Source organism: Pelodiscus sinensis, chromosome 17 (genome assembly GCF_052426305.1).
Source record: "Pelodiscus sinensis isolate ZL-2025 chromosome 17, ASM5242630v1, whole genome shotgun sequence".
NCBI classification, from domain to species: domain Eukaryota; kingdom Metazoa; phylum Chordata; order Testudines; family Trionychidae; genus Pelodiscus; species Pelodiscus sinensis.
In genome coordinates, this window is record NC_143068.1 from 15,098,276 (window position 1) to 15,126,190 (window position 27,915).

Consider the following 27,915-nt stretch of genomic DNA (forward strand, 5'->3'; position numbering starts at 1 on the left):
ATTCTTCTAGCTCTTGCAGATGTCTACTCTCTCAACTAAATAGCTTTCTGCATCAACGACTGAATCCTAACTCCATTGCCCTTTGTGAGACAGAGAGATGTCTGGAGACCAGGAAGAGGTGCTCCGCCCTAATGCTATAGAATACATTGCATTGGCTTTCTCCACAGCATGCAAGAGAGGGGAGGAGAGGAAAGCAGGTCAGAGGCTTGGTCAATAGGCTGATGAGATTATGGTAACCCAATGGCCCAAATCCTCTATGTAGGTAGGGGATTCTGATACATCTCATAGGCTGCTATGACTGTACAAGTGGCTCCATAGCTTAGGTTAATAGGATACTACCATCCATCTTTAATCCCATGAGGATTTCCTTTGCAAACCAGATTACTCCATAATATAAATGATTATGCTTTGGCCCTGAATGAACATCTGGAATGAATTATAATAAAATTCAGACAATTTGAATGATATAATATTCTACCAAAGACTGTATATCAGATGAACACAGTATCACTATATATCAGCTTCAACAATTACCAGCTCATCATGAATTTTGCTAGATACTGCATTTCAGCTTAAACTTGTCATTTGCAGTGTGTATACAATGTTCACATTTGTTAAATATTTTGAATCATTTCAGCAATACCTGTAGGAGATGAATGCTGTTTCTTTCCTAATTCTGGCTATGTATGGTAAAGTGCTCATCCTTCATGAGATTTAACAGTTAAAATGAGCATTGATTTTGTTATATCATTACTGCTTCCATTACATTTAAATTTGACAGACTACAAACACAAAATTATTTTTGTTTAAAAAACATCAATGTATGTGCTTAATTGTTTTATTTTTGTATAAATCTGTAAAAAATGAGTAATAACTAACCAATTAATTTGAAGTGTTGTTTTATTATGCCTTTAAATTCATCAGCTAGGAGAAAATATCAAAAACACTGGTCAAGACAAATAAATAACATCTGAGAGTGAAAGTTGCAAATACAGTATATTAAATTAAAGCAATGTTCACTGCTACACACCATATGAGGCAGATAGCAGTAACACAATTAGGAGACAGTAGTTTTAAATCACAGTCATCAGAAAGTTCTATGCCAACATTGGGGAGCGCACACCAGCTACAAAACAAGAATTTTATCCTGCCTTTTACAAACCGTGTAGGTGAATTTTGTGTGCTGATAAAAAAAAAAAAATCTCATTTGTCAGTTTTTGGAGACCAAATCCTCTCTACCCAGAAAACAAATAAGGGGAGTAGAAACAGAGCCTGGATTCCCAGTGTCTCACATTTCATGGCCGGATGATAGTCCAGTCTCACTAGCCTATCATTTAAAATGTGCAGAATGTCCCAATTGATGCCAGTTTGTGAAACTGGCCTGAAATTATCTTATTCCACACAGGCCATGCATTATCCATCTGGTGAAAGTGACTAAAGGTTGCTACCAACTTGGAGCAGATTTCAACCAATAACCTATATGGTGAATGGCTCCCCATATTCCAGCACCAATCCAAACAACCATCCAGTCACCCAACAAATTTATTTTGCCCTGTTCCCCATATCGAATATGCATTTTCTAAATATGCGCTCAGCCCAAGGAATGAGGTATTCAGAAGTGACACTTTAATCAGCAAGATTTCCAAATGTCTGTAGAGTGTGTAACTCTGTGGGTAGTGGTGCTGCATGGAAGGCCAACTATGAGCTCAGAATTATTTTCCATTTCATACACTACTTTGTATTATGGATTTGGCCCTCACTAAGCCAGTTGTGAAACTTAAATGAGCCACATTCCCATTAGTCTCCTATCATCTGCCTGATTCATAAAGGACAACAAATGTTTCTCCCAACTGAGGGAGACTGAGAAAATGTGAAATTTAGTCCAGTTCCAAGAAAGTTCCCTGGCACATTCATCTTGCAAGACAGTAATTTAAGCACATGCTAGGGACTATCTCTTTAGCCTACAATATATTCTCCATTTTTAATATAGAAAACAACCATTATTGGGACTAATCATTATCAAGTCCCTCCATGCATCTCCTCTGCCTTGCAGCTACTAACTGCAATTCTTCAGAGGAGGGGAGGGGTTGGCGGAGCAGGAAGGAGGGAATAGCCTCTTCATTAGTAGATCTCTTTCCACGAGAGTCAATTTGTCCTGTTTGATTGACATATATGACAACTAGAGACTTGGAACTGAAACTGAAATATTCCAGTGAGTAAACAGATACCCTAATCCCCCTACTGACTGAAGATCTTGTCAAAGGAAGCTCTATATGGTAGCTAGCTAGAAATACTTTATAAAAGAGCCATATCTTAATATGCCAAGGAAGACCCATACATATCATCATTACTAGGTTAAGTAGGGGTTGGTGGATGGCATGAAAAGGTCTGTGCACTGATATGGACAGAAGATCCTAATCCCCCATGTACAACTTTAGACTCATTATATTGTGTATCTGAGCTTCAGTGGCTTTGGGCACAACATCAGTGCAAGCACATGCAGACCACTGGCCAAATCAGAACAGAAAGTGGCCATTAACACAAGCTACAGCCCCTTAGAAAAACCAAATCTTCAATACAGAAAAGCCTTGTTAAAGACAGTAAGGTAATGTCCCTAAAATTGAACACCGCTTTGGACCATATTAAACCATTAATATTCCACTGCTCAAGATTTTTCCTCTCTCTCCCCTACATGATCTATGGCAAATTGCACTGCTGCCAATTCACAGCAAATCAAAAATCCTAGTACAGAATTTGAGTCATGATCAATACTGCACCTTAAACTTGTCCCTGAAAAAGTCTGGCCAGGGGCAATGACTGCAATACATATTATACCAATACTGAAATACTCATGTAGATTGAGTGCATGGCTAGATGTACTGTAAATGTTTGGAGCTACTTGTGGGACACCTGATGGAGGGAAATAAATGAAAGATACAGGAGGCTAGAAGGAGAATTTCCTCTCTCTTCCAGGTTTAGTACTAACCATTAAAACCATTTTAATGTAGCCAAATGTACTTTAAATATAACCAATACATTTGCAATAGAAATATTGTGCATGATCTTTTGATAAGGAAAAAATATCCCTATGATTATTTAGGCTTAGGAAGTCACTTTAATTAATTATACATGTTAGATTATACCAGTGATTAAGTCTTGTTATGTACACTTTCAGATACTACCTTGATCATTACTAATGGTGCAAAATCTAAATTCAGATCACAGGGGTTGAATTATGCTCTGTTTTAAGAGGTTTCTTTTTCAATAGTCAATTCAAATATATTTTTTAAAAATTTGGAGAAAATATGTGAAATCAGTTAGAATTTTGTGCATCTTTTAAGGCATTTAACCTCTAAATCATAGTCCCATAAAAACCTTTCTAGTTTACAAAATTGCAATGTAAGACACAAAGAACAGCGCTTTTTTGCACATAGTAAAATACTAATTATTGTTCTTTCTTGTAAATTTCTACTCTTATTTTCCATATTTTTTAAAATACTGCACAGTATTCCAAGTGTTTGGATAAAGAACTGGATGACCAATTTGGTAGCCTTATAAATTGTCCTGACATTTTCTGTACAAGTTTTACAAACACCTCTCATATCACCGAAGCATGTATAGCGAAGAGTTCTACTGAAACACTGCATGGACTTTAAAACCAGTAGGGCTTATACATTCAAAGGCAACTTTCTGGAGTGCAGGTCCATCCTTTCAGAGTAGGAAAAAAATTACATACACACAAAAATAAGAAAATCATAGAACTGTTACCTAGTGTGACTTTACACCAACAAGGACAACAATAAGGACAATTACTATTACAAATAAAATTAAAATGACAAGCATCTTCCGATTCTTCTTCTGATATTGCTCAGCCTATAGAAACAAAAGAAAGGTCGTTAGTATGTTGATTTCCACACTGCTCAAAAGCAGACCAGGACATGATCCATGTTTAGGATCTAGACAATCGTTAGACTCTTACACTATATTTATGTCTGTAATTTTCACAATATCCTGCAACGTGGCCACTTTGGATACATTTATGCCACAATTAAACATCTGTGGCTGGCCTGTTCAGCTGAGTCAGGCTCGCGCTGTGGAACTGTATAATGGTGGTGTAGATGTTTGGGATTGGACTGGAACCTGGGATACAGCCTGAGCCCAAATGTCTACACAACTTCACAGCCAACTGCCAGAGCCCCACAAATTTGACTCAAACACTCAGTGGCTGGCCCATGTCAGCTAACTACAATATAGACATAGCCTTATGACTCAATAACTCATGTCAGCATCTTTAACTGGGCGTATATGTGCTGAAGACAAGTATATACTAATACCCCATTTAGCTACATTAGTTTTATTCATATCAAAGGGAAACTTCACATCATAGAATCTGACCTCTTGTCAATTAAAGTTTGGCTGTGCAATAGGAATGTTAAAATGTGGGTATTTAACTAATCGAGTAGTTGAAAGAATTTTTATTGACTACATGATTAATTGATAGGCAGCCCAGCTCAGTTCCAACTACACCAGGTGCAGGACCAAATCCCGCTGTGACTCTGCAATTTAGAAGTCAGTAGGAGTCGGGCAGCCTGCCCCCTGGCTCCTACTACATTTTAAATTGCAGAGTGGCAGTGGGGTTTTGTCTCACACCCAGCACCAGCCAGAACGAGCTGGGCTGCCTGCCCGGCTAGCAGTTGCCCCTGTGCACAGGGGACCCAGTGGGGATTTAGGCTCTCCTGCACACAGGGGCTGCTTAGTGAAAGCAGTCCTTGTGTGTGGAGGGGGAGGGTGTCACAACTTCCCATTGGGACCCCCATGCACAGAGACAGCTGCGACGAAGCAGCTCCTGCCCAAAGCTGGGTCGTTGCAGACAGGGGCTGCTTTGCGGCAGCAGCCCTTGTCCACCCCAGCCTCTGATAGAGTCAGCAGCGGGGAGTAGGGGATAGGCAGCATCACGGCAACAGTGCTGGGGAGAACTAGCTTTTAAGTCAGCTACCCCCAGCACCAGCTTCTGCTCTTCTTCCCCTTCCTCCCCGCCGGCTGCCTCTGATACAGAGGCAGCAAGTGGGGAGGGAATGAAAGTCTTCAACTATTCCTTTATCCATACTCTGCATATCTTTAGTTCTTGGAAGAGCTGTATATCCCACAGGGTGCTGTGTAAAATATTACTTCAGAGAACAGAGGCAACACAGCTAAAAGAGTAAATGATAACTAAACTCAGAATTTTAAGATTGTTTAGGTGCAGAAATTACCTAAGTTGTGGACACAAATCAGGCAATTGTGCCTACAAATGTCTCTAAGCTATAGAGCTGGTCAAAAATTCTTCAAAAAATGTTTAGTATTATTTTAACAAAAGTAGGTTTTGAAGGAAATGAAAATCTCACAAAAATGCTTCATTTCCTTTGACGTGTTTTTTGATGTAACAAAATGAAAAATGTCCTTTAGTTTCAATTGGAATTGGAAATTTTTTCTTTTGATTGGATTTTCAGTTTTCTGCCACATCCCACACCTTCTCTCCATTTTCCCGCTTTAGGTATTAGGTGGGGGAGAGACATGCACACCAAAAAAGTCAAAACTAACATTTTCAACTCAACACTAAACAATTCTTGTTTTGATTTCTTAAATAAAAAAAATTAAAGACCATAACAATGTTTTAAGAAAATGAAAAATGTTAAAAATGTTTATGAGAAATGTGTAATAGTGTTAGTCAAGAAATGTTAACCAGTCACTTTCATATGCAATTATTTGATGTGCTGTCCACATGCTTGCACACCTAATTAGCTTGGAAATCTGGTCCTCAGAGTATCCCAAAATAATGGCGTGGGTAATTTTCATTTTGTTACTAAGGAGAAACATTAGGAAACAAGAGAATTGATAACATATGCCTTAAAAAGAGATACCAAATGTACTGAAAATAGCAGGAACTTTTTATGTTTTACAATATCAGGATGATTTTCATATATATCTTTTATGACTTAGATTTCACTCAAGTGCTTAGCTACAGCCCACATGTACTGAAAACAGTCAGTATACAATGCGTATTGCACTAAGGATCCAAGTTCTAATCAGCGTGCCCCAAGGGACTTACGTGTGGGTTACTAACAATTACTACATCTCTCCAGTTCTGATCACGTATTTATTTCTAGCCTATTTTGTGCAAACTGATAGTCATTACTTTAGTAATTATAGCCAGAGGATGCATGCCATGTTTTCAGTGGTTACCAATTCATCTTTATAAACAAGCAGGAAAAGAACTAGAAAGCAAATGTATTATGCTCTTCTCTAATGGCGCTTTTTTTTTGTGGCTGGAAATGTATCAGAAATCTGCAATTATATGAAAAGACTGAGTTTGTTATAATTAGACTTCCAAGTTTCCAAAATATAATGGTCCACTGAAATTCTGAGTTTGAGCATAAACATCTCATTCCTTTTTTGTTACCAGCCATGAAACTAATAGAACAAAATCCTATATTAAAAAAAAGCCTTTTTGTATTATTTTGCTGGAGTCCAAGCTTTTTAGCTACTTCAAAGCTAAGGGTGTGGCTACACTACCAAGCTTTGTAGCCAAAAACTGCCTTCTGGCAACAAAACTGTGAGTATATACACTGCAATGCAGCTTGTCAGAAAAATAAACCCAGTTTCAGCAACAAAAAACTTCCACACCTATAAGAGACTTTTTTTCCTTTTTCCCTCCCTTTATTGTTGACAAAGAGCCAGTATAGACTCTGCTGTTTGTTGACAGATCTGGCTTCTGTCAGTACCCTAGAATGCCTGTCTTGATCACTCTGCTCAGTGTGATCGGTGCTGCCCTGCGGGCATGTAACTCTTCACTTTCAAAGCTTTGGGAAGTGTCTGACAGCTGAGTGAGCTGCTCCCTTTGAGGAACAACCAAAGAGCAAATCATTGGACTGCTCCTGTTCTATCCTGCACCAGGAACACAGCAGCAGACAGGCTGCTGCAATGGGAGGGGGACAGGCTGCTGTGCTGCTCTGACATTCCTCAGCAGGGAGAGCTCACCGAGCTACTCATGGTTCTGCTCTCAGCAGCTGATGAGGCTGTGGAAGAATTTCAAGGAAATCCCAAGATGCACAATCCCAAGATCTCTGCACTGTGGGATACATACCCAAAGGGCACTGCTCACTGTTGATGATGTTCCCCTCAGTGTGGGCATGATCTGTAGACAGCGGGAGCAAGAGCGAACACCCTCTGCCAATTTTTTTGGCAACTTTTGAGTGTCAACCTAAGTTTTGTTGACAAAACTTGCTAGTATAGAATTAGCCTAATGTTCAGAGCAGAAGCATGAGGTTTGACTTAAATCCTAGCAGATGCTGTGGAAAAAAAGGAAAGCACCTACTGTTAGCCCCACAAAAACATCACCTGTATATTAAATCCAAAGGCCAACTTTTGGCTCTCAAAGGCCAACATTTGCAAACCTGGACACCGAACGTGAGGGATTTTCTGTGGAAACGGCACAGGGCTCAACAACTCATCAGACAACCTATATTTAGGTGCTCAACTATGAATGTGGTGCCTAATTCTAGGAATCAAGGTTCACTTGCTGTTGCATCCACAATTGCCACAGTGGTATGCGACAGAAAAGGTACCAGTTGTTTTTGTTTTGTTTTTTAAATTTGGTCATGGTGTTTGAACAATCTTCTTAAAAGAATTAAAGAGTATCACATGACAAAGCATTTTAAACGTGCTCTCTGTTTACCTTATTTAATTGTTTCAATCCCTCCTCAGTTTTTATATACGACTGTTCAACATTGTAGTCAATTCTGTCCAGCACTGTACCCTGAATACAAATAGTTATAATGAGCATGAACCTTAACCTAAATAAATTTTACAGAACAATAAGTTACAATTAATAATAGGGTGATAAATAGGGTTTTTAATGTGGGCAAACATATTTTTCCCTAGCCAGAAACCATGGGAGGAAGGGAGAGTAATGCACACTAGCTTGATGAGGTATGCTTCAGGAGGTAGCCAAGTTAGTCTGCACAGGATAAACTTAAAAAACAACAAATGGTCTGGTAGCACTTTATAGACTAACAAAATATGTAGATGGTATCATGAGCTTTCGTGGGCACAGCCCACTTTTTCAGGTGACCAGAGTTTTGAGTTTAGGATGTGCAGACCTAAAATAAATAGGGGAGGGAGGGAAGAAAAAAAAGAAGGGGGCGGGAAACAAGTAGCAAAGGGTATGCAAATATCAAAGGGAAAAACTAGTAGGCTGAACTGGTAATCTATAACACCAAGCATGGAATATTACTGCCCAAAAGGTTAAAATTTGGCAAAATTGTGAGCTATTGAAAAGAGGGCCTTACAGTGAGCACTGCCAGGCAACCTTAATAATAAGCAGGGCTACCAGCTCTATCTGTAGTGCTAATACCATCGGTTCACACACCTGTTCCACTATCATTGTTCCAAGGTCCCTAAATATTTCATTAAGATCAGAGATTGATTGTACAATCTGGCGAATTTCTCGTTCCCGCTCTTCCACCATTAATGTGTTTTCTTCCACCAATGCTAACTGGTCATTTGTAAAACCCTGTAGAAATAGACAATTTAAATGAGGAGCTAGCCATAATTAACATGGAACTTTGGTAGTAGTAAACTATTGTCATCCTAATGTTGCCACCTCTTTGGAATTTCCATAGCAGCCACAGAAAAGAATCTTAGTGAGCAATTGTGCATTACATATGTTTCAGATTTAGGGCTGTCACAAAAATAATTTGGATTGTCATCAGCATTTCTGGTAGAGATGTTTAAAATAAGAAACTTGCATACCAAATATAGGCTAGCAGTTAAAATATCAATGGGGCATACAAATCTGTCTGAAAGCATTTGGCCACATGTATAAACCAGGAAGTGATATACGTGTCAATAGTAGTTTTGGCTATCTGCTCAATTCTTGGAGTTCAGAACATCTCATAAGATCAACTGCTGCTAAAGTGTGTATTACAGCAATGACTGTGTTAGCAGAATCTTTTTGTATTACACAGACATTACTATTTTTAATCGCCCATTATGTTTTTATCTCCCATGCACTACGAAGTCTGAAAATGAACCCAGGGCTTTCTTGTAGTGGTCAAGTGACACACTACTATTATGCTAGTTGAAATACAGTGCACCATATTTCCCAAAAATTCACCACTTAATCCTTTAGCATTGGAGGCTGTAGTGTTTTGCAGTGCCAACTAAGGAACAGAGGCATACTGAGAAACACTGACATAGCAGAAGTACGCAGTTTCTTGAAACATTAACGTGGGCACTTGTTAGGGACGCATTGACATATGTGGTAACCCTGGATAGGCCCGCCAACATGGAGGGACAAAGTGGGGCAGTTTCCCAAGGACCAAAAGGGCCCAGAGCTCCCAGCCACTGCCGCCTGGCAGAAGCCGGAGCCCCGTGTCCTTCAAACTGCTGCTGGAGTGCCGAATGCTGCGCTCCTGACAGCACTGAGGGCTGCCTGCCGGAGGTTTGGTGCTCTCCAAGTGGTGCTGCCCCACCCCTTCCAGCCGAGCCACCCACCTCTGGTGCAAAGAGCAGGCCCCCCTGGCCATATCCCGGGGCCCAGTCAGTCTGTCAGCCCTACTGACCCTGGAGACATATATTGTGCAATATATCAACTAGATGAGATAGAGTTAAAGCATTAAATTGGACCCATTCTTTGAAACTCTGCTCCATAAGGTCTGTGCAGAAAACGTTAACTTCTCTGTCAAGAGCAAACAGAGCCAAAGGTATCACAATTCATAACTGGACATTGCCACTATCCATTTGAAGCTGCCATCATGCTTGCCAATGACAATTCTCTGCAGCAAAGGAGCTGACGGAATTGCTGGGCCTGTGGACAAGGTGGAGGAGGGGCTCTATGCTCCCAGAAGGGGTAGGACCTTGGGCAGAAGGGGCAAGGTGGAGGCAGACAGCCCTCAGCATTCCACGGCCCACCGCGTCCTCTCCCTCTCCCGCCAGCCCTCAGTACCACCCGGAGCAGGCCATGTTGGGCTCCTGCAGCAATGTAAAGTGTCTGGGGCTCCGGCTGCTGCTGCTGGCAGCCAGGAGCCCTGATCCCTTTGGAACACTAAAATAAATTGCAAGCTAGAACTCCCATGTGGCATGATGTATATATCAGACAATCAAAAATGAGATTGCTTCTCATATTTAACACCACAGTAAAAACAAATATAAAAACCCACTCTCCAGTACAATTCACTTAACTCCTATTAACTTACCCGGTCATAAAGAGTATTGTCCTCTCCATCATCCATAAGTGGGACTGATGTGTCAAAGAAATGCTTGGATCTTTCTTCTCGATTCTTCATGCCTGTAAAAAGACAAGCATTGTGGTTGAATATAATATTCAGATTCACAAAGCAGTAAGACACCCAGATCCACTATTGCCATTTTAAAATACAACATTCTGAAATAATTCACAATAGGTGAAATAATATTTTCACAGATGCTTAAGGAGGACATAAGAAATGTGCAGGAGAGGAAAAGTCATTTATGCAGAGCAATATCATGTTATTCATAAGGATTTTAAGGAGCAGGTATTTGGCTAATCTTGTAGTCCAGGGGTGGGCAATAATTTTTTGGGGGAGGAGGGGTGGCTCTCCAAGATTTTGGAAAGTGGTCAAGCACCGCACTTTTCCATGGAGAAGATGCAGGGTCTAGGATGGAGGTTGGGTGCAGAAGAGAGCACAGGGTAAGGGACTGGGGTGCAGGAGACAGTGTGAGGTCTGAGAGGGAGTTTGGATGAAGGAGGATCTTGTAATCTGGATTAGGGGATTGAGGTGTAGGGTCAGGGAGGGAGTATGGATTCAGGAGAAGATTCTGGCCTAGGACAGGGGCTCTAGGATGGGATGCAAAGTCTGGGAGGGAACTGTGACCGGAGAGAAAGGGAAAAGGGGGTGCAGACTGCAGAGGGTTTGGGTGGCAACCTGGAGCAGAGTCTGGGAGGAAATGTGGATGCAGGAGAGGATTCTGGCCTGGGGGAGAGCTGCAGGAGGGGACTGGGATGGCATTCTGACCTGGGGCAGTAGGGTGCAGGGGGTTTGGCTGGTGACTTGGGGGAGGGAGTTGGGGTGCAGGAGGTAGGCTTTGGCTGGGAGGCGCTTACCTAAGCATTTCCCGGTCAGCAGCCCTGCAGCTCCCACAAGGCAAGCTGGGCTCCCTGCTTGCTGTAGCCCCAGATTGCTTAAAACTGCAGGCTGTTCCCTCCATGTGGCGCTCAGCTCCGGGATGGGGAAGAGGCTTGTGCTGCCCCTGTGCCCCAGGCCAATCTCTCGGCTCCTATTGGCTGATTGTTTCTGGTCAATAGGAGCTGATGATTGGGCTGGGACTGGGGGGCATCACATGAAGCTTTCCCCTCCCTCCAGAGCAGAAAGGCACATGGCTGCTGCATGCCTGAGGATCCTGGCAGGGGGCTCTGCGGGTCATATGTGATGCGCAAGAGGTATCTTGCCCACTCCTTGTGTAATCAATACAATTAACATTGACTATGTGATTAGTCAATAAAGAGAGGTGCTCTGCAGAGCTGCAGCGGGGGTAGCTCCTGGAGGCGGCGTGAACCAGAACTGAGCAGTTCCAGCTCACGCCGGCTCTGGGAGCATTGTGGCTTTTGCTACATTTAAAAGGCAGAGCTGCAATGAAGGTGGCCCCTACAGCCTGAGCAAGCTGGAACTGAGCGGTCCCAGCTCACACTGGCTCCAGGACTTTTGCGGGTCTGCCGGGAGGCTTCTACTACATTAAAAAGGGTCAGTCTGCCTGGCTCTTACTTATTTAAAAGGCAGAGCCACAGCAGTCACCAGGTCCAGCAGCTGTTCGTGGTGGCCCGGGCTGGCAACAAGCAGAGGCAGCTCCGGCAGCAACCCCTGTCCGTAGCCAGCCCGAGCTGCCATGGACAGGGGCTTCGTCGCAACAGCCTCCCCTACTCTCCTTTATGAGAGACAGCAGAGGGGGAAAGGGAGGTGGCCCTGGCTCCTGTTTTCCTCTCCCTTGCTGCCTCTGGTACATGCACTGAATTTTAATTAGCATTTACAGACTGCTATTTACAAAGCATGACAACTATGACTACCCAAAATTCTGCTTAGATCAGCAACTCTAAAATCATTATGTTCCGTGAACTTCCAAGTAATTTAACATGCTCTAACATTTAGCAGATCAAATTAAATGAGTTTTTTCGTTGTTGCCCCATCTTTTACGAAAGTATTTTATGTCTTTTCTTCAGAAAAGCATATTTTTGGGATTGAGCAAAGCTAGAGGTGATGAGTGAATACATATATGAAGGTGATGTGGTCCCTAACGTACCTAAGTAGGTACATTCTCTTTTTCTCTTTCTCTCTGTCAGGGGCTATTTTCTAGCAAAGAAATCCTTTCAGTGCATGTCTCCTCTTAGTCATGATCCCAAATGTTACTTGTGGCAGCTATAATGCTGGGGTACAGGATGAAGAGATATTATTAGACCAATATTAAGTAGACAAGACAAAAATAAATTGGTGCATTTGCCTACTTACAGAATTTTGGATACTGCACATTATATATGTGGTATATTACACATTCCATTTTACATCTGTGTTCTCTCTCCTCTATGGGTTATGGACATGAACATTTATTAGCAATCAGTCTCCATTTGTTGCCCACAGCTCCCTCTACTCTAATCTCTGTAGTCAGTTTGCAATTTGGTTTTTAAACATGTTTTTTAAATACTACTTTAATTTTATCAGCCTCAAATATAATCACTGTTTTATTTCTATCAAAAAGCTCAACAGAACTTAAACCAAAGAGAGGTACGAAGCAGCCATGTGGCATCCTGCTATATTTTTACTTTAGTTTGTCCACACACACCTTTGCAAGTCCTAAGGGTCTTGAATTAGGATTCAACTAACAGCAAGCACCACTGACTGAAGACTAACAGCTGCTTCACCAATGTAACAAAAGCAGTTCTGCAGATGACTTACAAGCAATTTGTACACCATAAGTGTTCCGCAAAACGTAATTCGAAAAAAAGTTGAGACTACCTAAGTCTGATTGCAGAGTAAATTAGTCTGTACATAAGACTTTACTCATATTTAGATCACATACTTGTAGCAAGAACATGCTAAGTATATTCACTTGTTTTATAAGTAAATAAGAATAAAAGGAGGCAGTTAAGTGGTTTGAACAGGACTTAGAGCCAGGAACTCTTGAATCTACTACTAGCTCTTTGTGATCTTGACCAAGTCACTTAACTTCTCTGTGCTTCTGTTTCCTCAACTTAGAAAATGGGGATACCATTTTCATAGCACAAAAGGAATAGGACAAGAGTATTTGTTTAATACTTTGCAGACAGAAGGCACTTAGTACTACATGTCTTTGCGGATGCTTACGTTTGAGATAGTCAGACTGTGCATGCCTAAAGTTGGTGGATAGTTCCTGAAGGGACTGTGCTAAGGAAGACACTACATTTCTGAGAACACGTTCTTCTTGTTCTGTACAATTACGTGACCTGCTTTGCAAGGCCTGCACTGCTCTCTGGCATCTGTGAAATAGCTGAAAAAATAATTCCCATTAGTCAAAGAATAGTAAACACATTTTAATTATCACATGTCTCAAATGCTGAATATGAAGGACTGTAATATTTCAACATAAGGATATTTTAAAGAGAAGTAAAGAACATTGATGTCCAGGCTGTCATTTAAATGGATATAAAAATACAGCACACAGATGAAGACTAAAATCCAAACAAATTTGCAGCTAAATGTAAGCTGAAGTTTTCTGTAAACTAGATTTTGTAATGGATTAACGGATTTGTGGTTAAGCACATCATGGTACTTACTTTGTGAATTAAAAAGGCATTCAAGAGAGCATACTGATTGTTCCACTCAAAAACAATATTTACTCCATTAGAAAGCAATTATTTCTGCTCAGAATGGAGGTTCATATTAGTAATACTATTTTATATTTTAAAACTCCTTTACAAACATGAATTACTTGAGCCTCACAATACTACTGCAAGGAATTTAACATCTATATTACAGATGGGTAAACTGAGGCACAGAGCAAGTACATGACTTGTCATCACAGAGTCATTAAGAGTATAAGTCCAGAAAAAGAAGCCACCATCATCCCAGCTGACCACCTGTAGATCACAGACCAACACCACCACTCAGGATCTCAGTGACATAATGGAGGAACTAGGAACAGAACCCAAGAGTTCTGGCTCAATCACCTGTTCTAACCACAATATTACACTAATTAGCAAATGTAAACTTTATTTCAAACAAATCAGTGCCACATCAGGATAGACCTAAGCAGAGCAATGGCTTCAGAACTCTGAAAATATTTTATCTGCACCTGTGTGATCTCTTGGGTAGTAATTTCTATTGCATGTTCTTCTTCACTGCTATCATCCAAAGTAGGTCTGTTTAAATATTTGTCATGAAGACTGGCTAATTCTTTCATCTTCAGTTTAATCCTGTTGATATCATCTTGAATCTAAAAGAAATGGAAAAAAGACAGCAATGCCCAGAGGAAAAGGTTCTGACAAATATCAGATAATTATATCTGTACATAGATTTAATTGAACAGAATCATGCATTGTACAAAAACAGGCCACATTTTACGCTGGCCTTTGAGTGTGTGGTCTGTAACCCTGTTGCTCTACTGCCATTTTAATTTAGCATAAGCCCTTCACCAGTAAACAATGGATTATGGTGCTTTCAAATTTCTAATTCCACTAGACTGGACCATAATAGAGGCTGTGTCCAGACTCAGGGGTTTTTTTGAAAAAAGTAGCCTTTTTTCGAAAAAACTTCCCCTGCGTCCAGACTCAAGCCGCGTTCTTTCGAAATTAATTCGAAAGAACGCGGCTTTTCTTTCGATGGCGGTAAACCTCATTTCACGAGGAAGAACGCCTTCTTTCGAAAGTTCCTCTTTTGAAAGAAGGCGTTCTTCAATGTAAATAGGGCTTCTTCAAAAGAGAGCATCCAGACTCACTGGATGCTTTCTTTCGAAAAAGCAAGCCGCTTTTTCGAAATTTCTCCATGCAGTCTAGACGCTCTCTTTCGAAAGAGGCTCTTTCGAAAGATGCTTTCGAAAGAGCCTCTTTCGAAAGAAGCCTGCAGTCTAGACATAGCCAGAGTGAAAGAACATATCAAATACTAATAGTAAAAGCAAAACTGCAAGTTTTGAAGGAAACGTGAAAAATCCAGATTACACCTTCCCCCGTGTCACATGGTGGTGTAATACAAATCAAGCATAATGGTAAAACTTAAAAAATGAATGGGCCTGCAGCACCAGACTAAAACAAATGTTGTGTCATGAGCTTTTGTAGGCACAATCCTTCCAGACTAACATGGCTACTCCGCTGAGAATTTCAAGCATCATGGTACAAATTAAAGTACATAATATCAAATTAGCTACGAAAAATACAACTGTAAGGTCATAAGCCAGATGTCTGCTAGAAGTGGACTGTGCTTTTAAAGGCTGAATACCCATCTTTTTGCACATTGCATGGTTTTTATATACAGAAAAGGGGGTGACTGTAAATTTTGTGAGCACATTTTGAGAGGCTTTTTGAAATCTGTACTATAGGTTGAACCTCTCTAGTCCAGCACCCTCAGGATCTGACCAGTGTCAAACCAGAGAGTTTGCGGGACCATGAGAAGTCAATAGCGTCCAGCTGCATTACCAAAAACTTCTACTGCTTACAAGGCTCTTAGAAAACGTTAGAGCTAAATAATACACAGAACACTGAGAGCCAGGACTGACGGCTGTAAACAAATTTTTATGGATCATTAAAAACTTGGACACACCCATGAAAAGTGGACATCGGGCTAACTAAAATCTTGCCGGGCTACAGATGGTGCCAGACCAGAGAAGTTCAACTTGTAGTAGGATGAGCCAGGTTTCTTACATTATGTATGTAAAACAGCATTCGAATTTACAAAAAGACCTCACTGAACTAACTCCTTGGTAAATTACTACTACGGTAAACTGCATTAGTGTTGTCACAGCTATTTTCCGCAACAAAATCCTTGCACAAGAAACTATACCCAATAATAACATGTAAGTAACTTACTTCTCCCACTCCATCAACCCATTTGGGAGGTAGTCTCTTTGTTACACCAATTGCTGCTTCAGGATCTAAACTGATCCCGGATACTAGTGCCATGCGATCATCAGCAAGCTACAGAGGGTAAAAGCAACAAATTTAAAGACAGAAAACTATGTTTATTCAGATTATATACATCCAATTCAGGTATCTGTAATCACTGTAATGTCATCCTTGCTTTAAAAAAGCCAGTTTAACAAAGGGTCTAAGAGCATAGTTTATTCATTACATGTACAGTTTACTCGTTAGTGACAGGCTTGTTTCTCACACAAACACAGCAAGGAGTCTTGTGGCACCTTAAAGACTAACAGATTTATTTGGAAACAACGAGTAGTCCTGTGGCACCTTAGAGACAAACAAGATATATATAGCACAAATTTATTTGGGCATAAGCGTTTGTGGTTAAAAACCACTTCGTTAGATGCATCACTAATTAGCAATGACCTTGTGTCCTGTCAGGATTTGGGAGACAGAATCCATTCTGCAACTAATGGACAGTCACACATTTTCCTCTCTGCTTCAAAGTTGGGACCCAGGAAGCCCATGAACTGGAGTAAGGGAAAAGGCATTGGCTCTACTGAGAGCTTGTTGCCACAGGATCCTCATATTGGCCACATTCCTCTACAAATGAGCGTCATCGAAAAATTTCAAATTTCATTTAATTTCAAGGACGTAATTTTTTAATATATTGTTTTATAATCTCAAATAATGGTATGAATTTTCCAAATGACCAAAGATAACGTTCATTAGCTTCCTATGAACCTAAGAAAAGGACCTCATGGGATGAGGTTTACCGGGGCGGTCGACAAAGGGCTTTGATGTCAACCACGGAGTGTCCAGACTAGCGCGCTGAGCCGACAAACAGCTGATCAGCCATTTAAATTTAAATGAAGCGGCGATTATTTAAATTGCCGCTTCATTTCCCTTTGCCCAATAAACAAATCTACATGGCTCCCTCGATGGAGCCATGTAGTCTAGACATACCCTAAATAATGATAGGGAAAGGAGTTATCTAGAAAAGGCAGGGGAGAAAGCAAAAGTAAACAACATGAGATACAAACAGGCAATGTGCTCAAAATTACCTTATATGGGATTGGAGAATTTTAATGGAACTCAAAGGGCTATGTTTTTAGGAGGCATATTTACAATAACAGAACTAGTATACATGATCTACACTTGTGCAATATTAAGTCTAGTAAATATGTTACCTCTATCCTCCCTCCCATCCTCCAATCTGCATGTTGGACTTGCTTGGTGCATTTGGTCTACTTATCCCCATTCCTGATTATCTGCAACAGCAAACAACTGAATCCATGCAGAGTTCTACTGACTTTAACAAGGGCCTGCCCAGATGGAGCTGACTGTAACATGAGGGGCTAAGTTTGTATGTATATTTGTAGCTGTACAGTGCTTAGAAGACTGGGCCTTGATCCTAATTAAGGCCTGTGGGAGTAACTTTAAAATAAATCAGTAATGACAGGAGCAACTCTGGCAAGGAAATAAGTAACCATACAGACAAAGCTGCCAACAGAAATGCTTTTAGAAGAAAGCCCAAAACTATTTTGAATGTGCATTTGCATTAACTCTCATAATGAAAATAAGCCTTTAAAATGTTGCCCACTAGCATCATAGTATATTCTCCAAAACAGCACAAATACAAAGAGGAAAACATCCTGTGTCCATCACAATTTGTAGGAGTCATAGAATTTGAATAAGAAAGTATTTTAATGAGTATCATGATGTAGAATTTAATGTTGTTGGGAGTTGAAGTTTACTGATTTATTTATATCAGTGTTGTATCAGCTTTAAAAGAAAGGGTGCAGTACATTCTGAAGAGACTTAGATAGTATACTTAAAGTGAAGTGCAGATTTCTATTAAAACACAGTATGGTTGCAACCAAATTTGAAAAGTTGAAAGATTTTAAAAGGAAAGAACTAATCACAAAGGTTATCTGTAGAGTTGCAAACACTTAGAGGAAGGGTATGTCTACGTTGCATTCCTCTTTCGAGAGAGGAATGCAAATGCAGAGGAACGAAAGTGCAAATAAAGTGCAGCTTTGAATTTCCCACGCTTCATTTGCATAATCACGTCCAGGCACTATTTCAAAATACCCTATTTCAAAAAAAGAAACACTGTCTAGATGCGGTTATTTCGAAAGAAAACCCTTCTTTTGAAATTACCATTTTCTTTCGAAATAACGTCTGGACAGTGGGTTTTTTTTTTTTTTCAAAAAAGGGTATTTAGAAATAGTGCCCGGATGTGATGATGAAAATGAAGCATGGGAAATTCAAAGCCACGCTTCATTTGCAATTTTGTTCCTCTGCATTTGCATTCCTCTCTCGAAAGAGGAATGCAGTGTAGACATACTCTAAGTGTGCAGCAGCCTTATTTTCCAAATCTTACTGATAGGTGTAGGTCAAAAGAGTTTCACTTCACTTTCAAGAGGCTTCTAATAAAGCCTTAGTATAAAATAAAGGATAAAAAAAGAGCATAACATCTTTGCTCAATCTGGTAACGACTGAAGGACAAATTCTGATTTCAGATATGTGTAGCCCTGGAATTTTGTAACTAATAAGTTAGTTAGTTATAATGAACGTATGTTATAGCAAAAGGTTTGGATTAAACTTAAACATAAGATGTAGGCCTCAGACAGGCCCGGCAGCTTTGTTAACTTAGCTCCAGCTCTGTTTGATGTTAGCATGTTCTGATGTTAAAGTGGAGGGATGGAATATTGTAATGCATAGTGATGTTAATATTAGGTAAGGCCTTGTAACAGATAGAAAGAAGTTTAATGTTGAAAGACTTTGTAACTCTGTAAAATGACTAGAAGTACCCTTTTGTCTCACACTGCAGTTGTGTTAATGTATTGTTTGTGTGAATGAAAGCGAGAATGTTTTAGGAGAGATAAGTGCAAAGGCCACTGCATGCTCAAATAGTCAGAGGAAGGGCCAGAAACTCAGAAGCACCAAATAATTATCAACTAAGTGAAAGCACACTGAAGACACAGACTACCGGGGCAAGTTGATGAACCCTGAAGTTAGTGGCAAGCACCCCTTGATAGGAAACCAATAACAACTTTCACTGGAAAGACAGCACCCCCAAGAGGTCGTCAGCATATGGATATCAAATGACTGTGAGAACAACTTCTTCCCGATAAGCATATGTCTTAGGAAAACTGTGATGCTGAATGACTGATTAAGGCCTGACAAGCAAAATCCATATACTTGCATACAAGGAAAATCCTATAAAAGATGGAGTGTCTTGTATGGTTCTTCAGGTTCTCGTCCTGCCAAGTGGAGCATTAGTCCGGACTGACAAAACCACGGCTCCTTCGTCGCACCCAAGCTATCTGGCCAATAGGTTGAGCCGAGCAACAGACTGGTAACTATTCCATTAGTGCATGTGTGTACGTGCGTGCATGTTACTTTGTTATATTATCAATAAATATGGCGTGTTGCCTTATCCCCTGAAAAAGTCCAGTGTGCTTCTTCTAAGCATAACATATACTAATGCATATCTGTTGTAGGATTTGACATCAATGATGAAATACTCTTACTTATCCTCAGTGTCCTTAAGATGTGGAGTGGATGGAAGGAAGGTGCCCATTTATTTCCTTGCCTTAGCAATTGCTTGGTGCCTTTCATGCCACTCTTCTTTACCACTAGGGATGTTAAGAAGGGTACAATCCGTTAATCGTGTAGTCAACAAAAAATTTGTCGACTACATGATTAATCGATAAGGGTTTAGCACTGCAAGCACTCAGTCCCAGCTCATGCCGAGTCCTGGGAGTTTCTGGGTCCTGGCATGAGCTGGGACTGAGCTGGGCTGGTTGTCCACCCGGCTCCTAAACTACTTTAAGTGCAGAGCTGAGGTAGGAGTAGCTCCCAGGCTGCTGGCCATCCCTCTAAAAAATTAGGTGGTGGGGGAATGCATGTAGTCAATAGCATTAACCAATAAGCTTTTGCTTATCAGTTAATTATTGACTCAACTACACTATCACATCCCTATCTACGCCAAAAAGCTAGCAACATCAGAAGAATCTGAAACTGATTTAGACACATAGAACACAGTAATTCACCTGGATCTGTTCTGTTTTGCTGAGTTAGATGTTGCAACTGATGTGTAAAAGGGAAGTCAAATCCCCCGGAGCCATTGATTCCCCTATGAGGGGCACGTACAATATACATACATTGCTAATGCTTAGATATATTTGCTATTTGTATAGGAGTAAGACATGACAAAGGTCAAGGCCTGTCACAGGTAATAACTTATAATAAGGAGACGAGGGGAGGTGAAACCAGTCTTCTGTTAAGTAGAGATATGGATAGATTCCACATCCTTTAAACTTGTGACCGGCTCAAGCAGGAAAGGGAAAAGGGAAGTATGGCTTGCCCATTGTTCAGCAAGAGTGAATGAATGTAATACAGCTGTAACCGCAAAGTCAGCAAGTAGGCACTGTATTTAACCTCGTTTGGAAAATTAACCTGACCTATAGGAATGCTAAACGTCAAAAATGAAGTAACCTATCATGTTAAGGCACCTAAACCAGGAAGGATGTTAACCCTATAAAAACCCCTGCATATGAGATGTTGGGGGTCGGCTCTGATTTGAACTTTGAGTTCCTTAGCCGTACCGTGGTTGCAACCAATAAACTTGAGTTGGACCCAGCCTGAAAGTGTGACTCTCTTCTTGGGGTAAATCAGACTAGCCTCCAAGGGGACGAAACCTTGCAATTTATGCAACACAACCTTCAATGTTTTTTCTTTTTTTTATATGTGATTGAAATAACTTGTAATTAAAAAGGAAAATGAACACAGTAAGTAGTAACACTGAGTAAGGCTCATTACCGGCCTGTACAAACAAGAAAACTCTGAGGTAAGACAAGTAGTACAGTAAATCACATAAATTACTTAATATTTCTATAGCATTTTACTTCAAAGTACCTCAAAAGAATACTTTCACAAAGCCTTGAAGTAATGTCCTTATAAAACTAATGGGTAACCAGAGGCATGGAAAGGTTAAATGACTTGTCCACAGAACATTTATGGCAGAGCTAGGAATAAGATGTAGGTCTCTTGACTCCTAATCCTGAGCTTTAGTCACTAGACCATGCTTTCTAATTTAATTCAGTCAGCTTCCTCTCATTTCCACTGAAGTATTGCTACAAAGCTTTGCTGCCACTACAACTGGAACACTCGGCTTCTATATAGGACATTGAAAAGAGACAGAATGGATTTATAATTAAATAAAGCAGCATGAGTGGTATTTGATAATTGTACTTTAAGAAAAAGCTACTGATAAACATTTTCTTCAGTTCATCTTGTTTGGGCTGCATTTCAAAGTAGGTTGATTGGGTTGCATTTAATTTTGCTGTACCAGTGCAAATGGGTTATATGTGATCACGAAGGTGAGATTTTTCAAAATGTCATGTAAACAGGGGATGTCACATTATAGAAATCCCACAAATACTTTGTGTAAGCAGATGGCAACGTGTATTTTGTAGCTGTGCAGACAATCAAAAGTTGTGCAAATTAATTGTTTTTAGCATATAATGCTTTTCTGATTTAAAGGCTTAAGCTTTGAAGATCTGTTGATAATAAGGACACTCCCAAAGACCCTACTGCTGCATGTGTTACTCCGCACACTGCTTAGTCCACTGAATCCTAAGGGACTACTCACAGTAATAAGCCCTATGCTTACTAAAGTTAACAAAAGCAGGAATAATAGTTAATGGTTTCACTGTATAAAGTTTTTATATGCAGTGTGTACACAGTAAATCTGGACAGTTTTATGTAACTATGTAGTAATATTGTAATATGACTCCACTGCACATCAAAATGTCTCACAAAACTCTTCTTCACTCTAATGAAAAAGCTGCCTCATTCTTATATTATGAAAAATACATCACTGATCTCACACTGTTAAATCTCAGAAATTAACAGTAAAACAATATGAGTGTTCTAACTAATCATCTACTACATATTTGACAGAGTCTGCCTGTCTGTTCAAGAACTCCTAAATGGTAAAAACTAGGATCACCAAATTCAGTATACAGTTTCCTATCATAACTTAAAACAAGGAAAGAGTTTGGGTTATACCTGGTAAATGGAATAAGCCTAGAATGGGACTGAGTCTCATAAAACCGTACCAAAGAGACACAAAATCACTAGGCAGGTGAAAAGGGGTGGCTGGGGGCGTATCCCGGCCCACATCTGAGTTTGCCTTAGCCCAGCCTCCTACTCCCCAGGATTCCCCCACCCACCCTGATTCATAGAGGAATATTGCTGGTTGATCCCCTTTGTCAGAGAATGAGGGGAAAGTGCACAGTTTGCCACATTCCTCACCATGGCTAGGGAGATCAGGGGGTAGATGAATCCATACTTGTCCTAGCAGGGGGACATGCACCCCATCCCCCAGATGTGCCCACTGGAGCTGCAGCAGCCACTGAGAGGCACTTCTCACCTTGTCCCAAGATGCTATGGTGACAGAGGGTCGAGTACTCCTCTCTCCCTGAGGGCAGCCTGAATACTGAACCCTTAATCCCCAGCCACACCCCAGAGCAATGATTCCAAAGAAACATGTACATTTTAAATTTTATTTTTCAAAAAACCAAACTGATTGAGTTAAGGACCCAAGCAATACTGGGTAAATCTTCTAGTCATCTATATTAGATGCACCATGGTGGAACAAAACATGAAAAAACAATACCTCATCCAGCTCCTGATGATTTGTTGATTCCATCAGCCCCATCCATTTAGGGACAGCAAAAGGTAAGAGAGAGAGAGACACAGAGACACACACATAGGACAGAGATAGGGTACAGTCAGTTGAGAAAGTACTGAAGCTTTATTTTTTTTAAATAAATAGACTGTTTACCAAGAACAAACCACAAATTATCTTAAAACAATAATGGCTAATTAAATTACAGCATTCTCAATGTATCTACATAAGTATTTACCCTGGAACACAAAAGCACATTTTTCTTTAAAATGTATTTTGGTTTTTTGCTGGTAAACAAGAAAATAATTGTTTGAAAAAAATCAAGAAAGTCAAGAAATTGATTTAAATGCAATTTAACATATGACTTTGATTACCATCAGAAAGAAGAATTGCTGTGTAAAACATGTTTAATGTGAGCTAGAACAGTTTAATATAGCAAGGATCATGTGCCCATAAGATTCAACATCCAGTATACACTTTGACACATTTGATTCAAGAAACAGATAGGCGGACCTGTATGCATTATGATTTGATACTTTTATTGGGTAAAGCTTGAAATGATGACTCAAGACATACATTTACTGATAAGCACTACAATCGCTTTAAGAGGAAATGGGAAAAAACAAACAAAAAAGCCACACCCAAACACCAAAATATAGAACAACTACTATATATTTTCAACTTTACCAGTTTAACAACTGTGTTTTCAGGAGGATAATTGAAAAATTAAAAGCAAATGTTAATTTGAAAGCAAGGACAAAATGTTTCAGAGGTAAAACGGTGTCTCATGCTACATTTAAATAGCTCTTATAGTCATATACTCAGCTTTAGATATTAAAAAAAAGGATTTAAACTTTGCCTGAGTAGCTAAAATTCCAGTTACATTGATTTCATGACTGTATCAGAAGGCTGAACTATTCTAATGCAGAATAAAAAATAATTTTTTACAGTAATTTATTGTATTTATGAAGGGTGGTAGATGAACAACTCTTGAACCTGTTTATCCAAAAACAATGTAGTTACCAATTAGACTTTGCCACCCTGCCAGTGTGCTTTAACCCTGCTTCGGAGGCACCATATTACAGAGGAAAAGGCAATTTGCATAGATGCTATATTAATAAGTGTAGTGATAGGTACCTCAAACAGATAAATGGAAGACAATTCAATCTATGCAGTTCTTTACAGCCGGTCCCCGAGTTACAAACGAGTTATGGACCAAACGCTTGGCCGTAACTCGGAATGGTCGTAACTCGGAACCCATTGAGTTACATTGCGACTGCGCTATTCGTAAGCGCGGATCGCATTTGTAACTCGGAGCCTGCATTTACGACCGCTTTGGTCATAAGTGCAAATGGTCATAAGTCGAGGTGGCTGTAAGTTGGGGACCGGCTTGTACTTTCTTGTAGAGACAAACATGGATGTAACTAAGTAGGAATTATGGAACAGACATCTGTCCACTACTAACTTGGTCCAACTATTAATTTCACATGAGGAAAAAGACTGGCATTGGAAAAGATTCAGAAAAGAGCAACAAAAATGATTGGGGTTTGGAACGGATGCCATATGAAGAGAGATTAAAAAGACGGACTTTTCATCTTAGAAAAGAGGAGAATAAGGGGAGATATGATAGAGGTCTATAAAATCATGACTGGTGTGGAAAAAATGAATAAAGAAAAGTTATTTACTTGTTCCCATAACATAAGAACTAGGGGTAACCAAATGAAATTAATAGGTAGCAGATTTAAACAAACAAACAAACAAACAAAAGGAAGTTTTTCTTCACACAGTGCACCGTCAACCTGTGGAACTCCTTGCCAGAGGATGTCGTGAAGATTAGGACTTTAACAGCTTTCAAAAAAGGACTAGATAAATTTATGGAGATTAGGTCCATCAATGACTATTAGCCAGGATGGGTAGGAATGGCATCCCTAGCCTCTGTTTGTCAGAGGCTGGAAATGGATGACAGGAGAGGAATTATGTGATGACTACCTCTTTTGTTCACTCCCTCTGGGGCACCTGACATTGGCCAGTGTTGGAAGACAGGATACTGGGCTAGATGGACCTTTGGTCTGACCCAGTATGGCCATTCTTATGTTCTTATGGGGCAACAAGGAGACAGTTAAGTTTTTCAATCACTGCCAATGTTGGCTGCATTTGTACCAGCACTTGGCAAAATAGTTTTTTTCCCCAACAATGCCAGTAAAGACTTTGAAAATGTAAAGCATAAACAAGTGCTAAGTATTACTATCCCATTACCTTTTCAATGGAAACTGAATCTGATTGGTCAGTTGTTTCTATGCTTGTTTTCATCATCAGTAACCTTTCTAGGCAAGTATTAAAACTTTAGAATGTCTAAAAAAATCTTGGTGATTTAACAACCTCTAATAACTATGTGTACAAATACAATTTTAGAAAAGCCAAACAGAGTGCCAGAATAAAATACATTTAAAATATATTACTAGGTGTGACCTTTACTATTCTGTAAAGGTAATACTGTAAGTAGCTTGTACAAAGACAGGTGGGATAAAGCTAACTATGGACAAAGATTAGTCTACTGCAGCACCTATGTTGGAACAGAATTTGTAGCATTAATTATTGTTTCTCCTTATAGAAAATGCATTAATGAAAAGCAAGAGAAAGAAAGGAGGACCCATTTATTTAGAAGAGGCTTTTCTATATAAATGAGAAGACTGACCTAAAAGCAGAAATGGACGAACACAATGCTATACTAATAGGCTATGCCTACATTGGCATGATCTTGTGCAAATACTCTTTAACGCAAGAGCATCTACACTGGCATGTGCCTTTGCGCATCGGGCTTTCTTGCGCAAGAAATTCATGTTGCCTGTCTACACTGGCCTCTTGCGCAAGAACAGTTGCGCAAGAGGGCTTATTCCTGAGCGGGAGCATCATAGTTCTTGCACAAGCACTGATTTCACACATTAGAACATCAGTGTTCTTGCGCAAGAATTCCCTGCCAATGTAGACAGGCAGCAGGTTTTTGTGCGAAAGCGGCTGCTTTGGCGCAAGATCGCGCCAATGTCAACACAGCCATATAGTTTCAGTTACCAACCAGAAGTCTACATGGCTGGCCTGTCAAATGTGGTGCTTCATTACTTACTGAAACCCAATTTTTAAACTCAATTCAAATTGGCCCTGTTTATGTGCATTTACAAAAGCCTCACTCTCTTGATAATTATTTCATACATGATTCAAAGCAATACGAGAATTTGACGAGACCATTTATAAACAGCCACAGGTATGGAATGAGGATTGCACTTGAGGATTATGCTTGGTGGTATCTGCACTGTGTATTATAACAACTTTGCAATAGAACACAAACAACAAAAGCTATAAAAACCAACACAGAAGAGGAAACAATAAGAAATTAAGGGAAAAAAATGGAAGGTTTTCACTTTTCATAGTTAAAGCATTGAAACTGGGGCCTCAGTCGCTGGGGGTGTGTGTGTGGGTGTGTGTGTGTGGGCGCGCGCGCGTGCGCTCTATGTATATATTACCAATGGAGAGAATACACTCCAAGCATCCATCCTGCAAAGTGGTGTACACAGGTGTACTCTTGTGCCTGCAGTCCAATTAGCTTCTACTTTTACTATTTTACTATAAAGTATTTTCAAATAGTTCAAATGATGTTTAAATGACTGTTTACTTTGAAAAAGGAAGAAAAGAGAACGTCTCAAAATAAGAAAGGGTTAAAATAACGGTGGCAATTTGCATTATAGGTTTTAACAGTGCCTACAACAAAGTGAGAAAAGATCAGAATGAAAAAGATAGCTTTATTCCTTTTACCTGAAAAAGGGGGCGGGGTCAGGAGAAAAAGGAAAGACAACAACTTAATGTCTAGTGATAATATGAGGCTATTTAAATAATAATAATAAAGTTTATTATTTAAGGAGCAAACAGAGAAGATCAATAAGAAATGACATATATATTCTATTCATTTTACATTGGGCAGGGACAGTGGGCAGGGGGGTGGTGTTAGAAGTGTGGGACATATAGGAGATAGGAGAGAAGGAAGGCAATTGGAGAAAAGGGAGCTTGTAGAGTAAGAAAAAAAGAGCAGGGTGAGGAGAAGAAAGGGGAAGGGGGGTTTAAGGGGAGAAAGGTGAGGCGAAGGGGTGACTTAGGAGATGGGATGAAGAGAGGAGGGAGGAGACAAGGAGGACACCTGCTGTCTGACAGTCCTAAGCAGATAGCACTAGAGCAGCCAGTGTGGGATACAGTAGGATGAAGGGAGGAGACTCACCGCAGCAGCCATGCTACGTGAATTCAGAGGGCTGGAGGAGCTGTAACTACTCACTTGCTCGGCCAGCAGCTGCCGGTTTTGGATCGCGTTGTTCCGCAACAACAAGAACGCGTCTGTTAAACGCCGGGTGGCCATGGCTCTACTTTTAGGGGGGCCCCGTGCACTCCTAGGGGCCCGAGCCTTCAACCCCCCCTGCACTCCCAGGGGTCCCCGGATTCCTCAACTCCCCTTCGAGATGTACAGCCCCCCGACCGGCCCCCCAATGGCTTCCCCACCTAACGGCTCCTAGGTCAGACCTGTGCCCCCCCCTTTCCCGGGAGCCCCTGAGCCTCCCCCGCGGGGCCTGCCTGGGGCTCCCGCCCTAGCTCAGCCCGGATATCCCGGGGCGGATGCAGCGCCAGTCCCCGGCGGCTCCTTCCCGCCACTCACAGGGACTAGGGAGCGGGAACGCGCCCCGGCCCCGTGTGGCAGCCCCGGGCTCCATCCATCCTCCCCCCCCGGATCTGACTGCGGCCCGGCTCACTTCCGCGTTGTGCATCACTAGTACTTGCTCCCCCCGCCCGCGCACCGCGGCACTAACGTTCCGGCACCAGGGCGGTCTGGCTGGGCTCCCGAGTCTGCACTGTTTGGGGCAAAAGGGGTCAAGTGGGGCGCCCTAACGGGAGGGCAGCAGCTGGTTCACTAACCTCTCTGCGACTAAGCTCCAAAAAGGGGGGAAAGTGTCAAACTGTTAGTGGGCTAAAGCATGCAGAATGTTATAGGGCTGCCAGGTGTTGGGTTTTGAACAGGACAGTCCAGTATTTGAGCTTTCTGTTCGGGAAACAAATTGAGAAA

At 40.8% G+C, this 27,915-nt stretch overlaps 1 protein-coding gene across 3 annotated transcripts; it reads right to left on the minus strand.

Annotated features, from left to right (window-relative positions):
* Nucleotides 1-882: 882 nt before the first annotated feature.
* On the minus strand, nucleotides 883-27,605 carry STX16 (syntaxin 16). 3 transcript variants are annotated; one of them, XM_006125330.5, is made up of 8 exons: nucleotides 27,136-27,605; nucleotides 16,064-16,171; nucleotides 14,338-14,478; nucleotides 13,371-13,533; nucleotides 10,236-10,327; nucleotides 8,408-8,551; nucleotides 7,715-7,795; nucleotides 883-3,873 (listed from the first exon to the last, which is right to left on the minus strand). In XM_006125330.5, exons 1-8 carry the CDS (start codon nucleotides 27,214-27,216, stop codon nucleotides 3,769-3,771), a joined length of 915 nt encoding a protein of 304 aa, XP_006125392.2. In that variant the 5' UTR covers nucleotides 27,217-27,605; the 3' UTR covers nucleotides 883-3,768. The 3 variants fall into 3 exon arrangements, with proteins under 3 accessions (XP_006125392.2, XP_006125393.3, XP_089625787.1); XM_006125331.5 differs by having other exon boundaries at nucleotides 27,082-27,605; XM_089769661.1 differs by lacking the exon at nucleotides 27,136-27,605 and adding an exon at nucleotides 22,806-23,015.
* Between the last annotated feature and the right edge of the window lie 310 nt (nucleotides 27,606-27,915).

Bases quoted from the DNA above. Each gene is read 5' to 3' on its own strand.
- STX16 (XM_006125331.5), bottom strand. From the start codon at position 27,216: ATGGCCACCCGGCGTTTAACAGACGCGTTCTTGTTGTTGCGGAACAAC. The intron at 16,172-27,081 runs GTGAGTCTCCTC...TACCCTCTGTAG, and splicing joins CACGTAGCATGGCTGCTGCG to CTTGCTGATGATCGCATGGC. The intron at 10,328-13,370 runs GTAAGCATCCGC...GTCTTTTTACAG, and splicing joins ACAGTCTGACTATCTCAAAC to GCATGAAGAATCGAGAAGAA.